This window comes from Papilio machaon, chromosome 28 (genome assembly GCF_912999745.1).
Source record: "Papilio machaon chromosome 28, ilPapMach1.1, whole genome shotgun sequence".
NCBI lineage: Eukaryota > Metazoa > Arthropoda > Insecta > Lepidoptera > Papilionidae > Papilio > Papilio machaon.
This window is the reverse complement of record NC_060013.1, coordinates 2,356,492-2,362,047: the sequence shown is the minus strand read 5'-3', so window position 1 is coordinate 2,362,047 and position 5,556 is coordinate 2,356,492. Positions and strand designations below refer to the sequence as shown.

At 36.4% G+C, this 5,556-nt stretch overlaps 1 protein-coding gene across 1 annotated transcript; it reads right to left on the bottom strand.

The window, feature by feature from the left end:
• Positions 1-1,301: 1,301 nt before the first annotated feature.
• LOC106713053 (hemolin-like) lies at positions 1,302-5,556 on the bottom strand. The gene is made up of 6 exons (XM_014505761.2): positions 5,432-5,556; positions 5,174-5,231; positions 4,442-4,571; positions 3,666-4,268; positions 2,070-2,272; positions 1,302-1,606 (listed from the first exon to the last, which is right to left on the bottom strand). The coding sequence occupies exons 2-6, from the start codon at positions 5,220-5,222 to the stop codon at positions 1,314-1,316; spliced, it is 1,278 nt and encodes a 425-aa protein (XP_014361247.2). The 5' UTR covers positions 5,223-5,231; positions 5,432-5,556; the 3' UTR covers positions 1,302-1,313.

The following is a 5,556-nucleotide window of genomic DNA, read 5'->3' as shown; positions in this document are numbered from 1 at the left end:
TACAGATGTAATTGGCGTGAAAACTAATTCCCATTTTAGGTTAGTTAGGTATAAAAAACAACTTAAATCTGCCAACGTCTACAAAACAATAAATTTTTATTATTTTATAGTGGGAAACGGGAACAATTAACAACGAATGTCTCAAGGGATTTCTTTCAATCCCGCTAGACAAATACAATTCAATAAAGTAAACCTACGTGATATTCAAGTGGGTTTTTTCGGAAAACCCTCATCGCTAAAATCAAGAGGGCCTTGTGCGGGAAAAACGGGTAATCAGTTGGCACCAAGCAGTAGTAGAACAATTCTTATACACTTCCTGAAGAGCGTACAGTTTCTGTCGGAATATTGGGTTCGCATTCGGATGAAAATAAACTATTTAACGAGCTTCAATAGTACCCATACTTGACTCGGCTTACACCGGATAGAGTAACCTACAGTTGGTGAAGGGGATATCGAGGTGGTAAGTAGTAATTATTTAGTTTACCAAGTGTTTATGTGACAAACGAGAAATAGCGGAGTGACCGCTGACCCATAGACATCCGCAATTGCAGATGAGTTGTCTACCTTTAATCGACGGAGGAGGGGATGCACAGAAAAAGGGTATATCCCTTTCCTATGCCTTCCCTCCTCCGTCAAATCCACTTCCTATCCTTACTTTTAAAGATAAGGATGAGAAGGGAAAGGGGACTAAAATTAGACCTCCGGTACGTATAGGTTGTCAGGTCGCCAAACCTAATAGCTGGACAGACTATCAGACTAGCCAGTTTGGCCGGACATTTGGGTAGAAAGGCTGGACACGACCGTCAGTCGACTCTCGAAATGTAAAAGCCTAACAAAAGTCGGACAACCCGGACACCATTTATTTTGGCCGGACACGCAATCAAAAAGCCTACCATGTCCGGCTTTATCCGGTTGCCTGGCACCGCTAGATACACTCAGAAGGTGAAATGCGGGATTGCTTTCACTTCATGCCCTTATTGTATGGCATCACAGTTACTTTGAAATATCTTTAAAGAAAACCAAGAAAAATAGTTTTTGCACAAAATGCTTTATTAAAGTTTTTTGTATACATAAAATAATCACTAAATATCACAATACAAAAAATTAGGAGTAACAACAAAACACTAATATGACAACCATAGACAACTATAAATAGCGCGAAAACGTATTTTGTTAATAGGGATGTACCAATGAAAGTTCCGATTCATAAAAATCGTCATTAAATTATCGATAATTCAGTTAAATTAATAATCATTTTTACCAACATTCACATTTATTAGCCAATATAAAATCGAATCGAAATATATTGAAATTTAAGCGACGCGTAACAAAGTTTCAGCGTATACGTCACCATGTTGGTTAACACCATTGCAACCGTAATACCCTCCGTCCGATTTCTTGACACTGGCAATGTGTAGATCTGTTACCGTACGGTTATTTTCATTAGATTTATTAAAGTTGACGCCATTACGGTTAAGGGAATGGCCATTATATGTCCAGGATATTTCTGCTGTGGGAACCGCAAGGACAGAGCAAGGTATGGTGACTGCTTCACCTTCCTTTGCCGCGATATATGTTGGTGGTTTCTTATCGAATGATGGGGCACCTGTAAAATAACAGAAATATATTGCTTGTGTATGCTGTGTACTCCTAAAACTTGTATTATATCTATTGTTGTCTCTGTTTATTCCAAGAGAATGTGAGAGAAAATTATATTACTTAAATTTATTTGCATAGTTTAACTATAATCTACAAAAAATTACGGAAGTGTCAAGTTAGAGATACGATAATGTGAATATCCAACAATTATTAAGAATTTAACCAAATAGCAATCAGAATCTTATTTGATATCGATAAAATAAGTTCCCATCTCTATCAAAGTTGACATTAAAACCCTTAAATTCCCTAAAACTCAGCGGCATATCCAAACAGTTATGACTTGAGTTCTTCAAGAAAAGAACTTCTTCCTCTGTTAATACCATGGCTGTGCATAGGCGTCGGATAAATTTCGGCGGCGATTCGCTGCTCGTTTGCCCTCACAAAGAAACTTTTATACTTTCAATACTCACTGACAACTGTTACGTAGAACGAATGCTCTTTGGGTGTGCTCTTCTCATTATCTGCTTTGCAGACGTACTTTCCCTGGTCAGAGAGCCAGACATCTCTGATGAGGAGCCTCTTGCCTTTACTCTTGTTGTACCGCGTGACACGGTCTTGTGGCGAGTTGTTAACATCTTCACCGTCTTTGAACCAATCGGGATGCGCTAGAGGACTGAAATATAAATTATTATTAGTAACAACTGATATGCTATGTAGTGTGACGTAATAGTGCTTTATATTTGCATAGCAATAGAAAATTAATATATATATAGTGAAAACTTAAGGAAAACAACATATAAATTAATAATTATTTTGATAGCGTATGATGCAAGGTCATAGCTTATCTATATTTAATTGCTAAGTTTCGCCCGCGATTCCGTCCGCGCGAAATTAAAAAAAAAAAAACATAATAAGTAGCCTATGTGTCCTTCCAGATCTACATCTATGCCAAATTTTCATTGAGATCCATTGAGCCATTCTGTAGATACCTTCAAAGAAATATCCATGCATCCATCACATCCAAACGTTCACATCTTCTTATATATATAAAAAGAAAGTCGTGTTAGTTACACTATTTATAACTCAAGAACGGCTGAATCGATTTGACTGAAAATTGGTGGGCAGGTAGCTTAGAACCAGGAAACGGACATAAACCCAAGAAGTTTGAATGTTTTGTTTATGGTTTTTAGATATGGCGGGAATTTAAATAGAGCAATATAAAGTTGGGAAATGTGAAAAATTCTTTGTTTTAACGTTTTAAGTTTACGATTGAGTTATAATATTTAGGTTAAGTTTTTATTTTAACGATTTGGTTAAAATTAAATGGTTTTAAATTGTTTAAATGAATGTTACTATTAATATCGATGCGTGCTAATGATGTTTTAGTCACTTATAACCTTTGTGATAAGTATCTAACGACTATACGTCATATTTTGGATTTCCCTTGTCTCTTTAAGTATATTAAATTAATAAGCGTTGGTTTACAATAAACAATAACCATGATAGTTCATTTCTAAGTGGGATTTTGGTAACAGATCTCTAATTAAAAGATATTATAAGCGATATTAGAAATCTTTTACCAAACAGATTTGTATATATTAAAAAACTAGCTGTCGCCTGCGACTCCGTCCGCATGGAATTAAAATGTATGTATGTAGCTTATGTGTTCTTCCAGACTATGTTCTACAACCGTGCCAAGTTTCATCAAGATCCGTTGTACCGTTCTGGAGATACCTTCAAACAAACATCCATTCACCCATCCAAGGATTCGCAGTTATAATATTAGAAAGAGAGATGTTAAGACATCTTTTCTACTAGCGTAACTCTGGCCGCTAAAATCTTTGATTATACCTTTTGCTGATACAAAAATGCAGTCGCGATAATTGACAGGAATTTACGAGCTTGTATTTGTTAATAAATAGACTTATAATAGAATTCAATCACAGTAACATAATCTATGCGAGTGACATACTGGCTTGGTATAAAAAAAAACTTTAAAAACAAAGAAATGTATAATCTATGCCAGCCGAATACTGACCCGCTGTAAAAAAACAAAAGTCACTTACTTGCCGCCGAAAATGCAAAACAGGTAAGTACGCTCGCCGACTTTGAGAGTTTGGTTCTGGTTCAAATATTGTGGTACAACTTCTGTGTAATCATGTCCCTTATTCGAATCCAGACCTTCAATATAATGTTCAGCAAGGACGACCGGTTTGGCAACAGCAGGAGATGATGCGAGACAGACGTATTTGAAATTATCGAAAGTATCCGATTTTTCAACACTAGAAATGTATAATGCGCCATCTGGTGCCACCGTGTAACGTGAATTTGCTACTTCGTTAGACACTTTAGGATCACTTTCTAATTGCAGTCTCCATTCAATTGTCGGGTTAGGGTAAGCATCTGGTATCGGACAGTCTAATTTAACGGGTGAACCGTCAATCGGTTTGTGTCTTTGAACAGTAACTTTTGGTACTTTTATATAGGCTCTTTTGGCGTTTATGATCCTTGTGCTGGCGACTCCAACGTCGGAGGTAGCGAAGCATTGATAGTGACCTTCATCATCGTCTTTCGGTTTTAAGAAGACTATAGTTCCTTCATTGTCTGTCTTAACGATATTGGCGTGTTTGCTCCAGTCGAATGGTTTCCCGTCCTTTTGCCATGTGTAACTGTAATAAACAACGTATAAAACTATATCATATACCCTATTCCAAATCAGTAAACAGTGAAACGTCAGAACCCATACATAGCAGCTAATACGATTTTTTTTTTCAGTTATGTAAAAGAAAATTAAGATAAAGTGAATTAAATTCGTAAAAAAGTGTTTTATCAGTGTACTTACAGTACGTTTTGCGAGCGGCCAGTGATACTGCAAGGCAACCTCAGATGCTGCGGCGGGTCGGAAACCGTGTATAAGACCTCGGCGGGCACTTCGGCCAAGATGGGGCCATCTTCCACGGGGAGGGAGGCACCTAGAATACGGTTTTAATTAAGCAAGATGACTTTCCTTACCTTGGTAACTAAGTTAAAGCATTTAAAGTAACATAATGGAATACGTCTTTTCAAATATCTTGGCTGCTCAAAGTCAAGCCCAATTACACTTAAAATTATATTCGACTCGTATTGAGCAGTCAAGATATATAACGTTTATTATAGCATCAATGACAACATATAAAAGCCGTGAAGTGGAAGTAATTACTAGTTTCGTCTGAAAAGTAGGCGTGCCGGAGACCAATTCCAATCCTCCCTTTCTTACCCTTTTCCTATAAGGGAAACGAGAAGAAAGTGGATTTGGTGAGGTAGTACAGGAAACAAGACGTACAGGAAAGAGAAGTATCTCTTTCGATACGTTCCCTCCTCTGTTCATTAAAGATGGGCAATGCATAACTTTTTAGCAGGTTGCAGATGTCTGTGGGCAGTGGTCACTACGCTTTTTAGTGATTTCTGTTATTTTAAAAATGATTTTCTAAAAGGCTAAATGTGATATAATAATGTACGAAATTATTAAGCTCTAAAATGCAAAATATATTTTGAAATGACATGTAATGTTTCTAAATTAAATGAAAAAACTTACTCATGGCAGCAAAAGCTGCTAGCGCAGCGAAACTTTTAACAAAACTCATTTTCGAGTCCTAGAACAATCATGAAAAATACAAATGTACATTATGTACATCTAAATAAAATTAAATAATACAGTAATAAAAAATCTACAGATATATATGTATATGCAAATTAAAAAAAGAATAAAACAAATTAAGATAATCACAAAAAAAAATCATAGAAACTCTTATAAAATTAAAAAAATAAAAATAAAAAAAGACCAAGAACGTACCTTGTGTCTCCGTGTTGGCGGGAAACGCACTGATGCACCGTGTTTCAGCCACAGTTTATATATGCCAACCGGCCAGTCATTCAACCGCCATGTAAAGTACCGCGAATCATCTACGACCTTTTTAT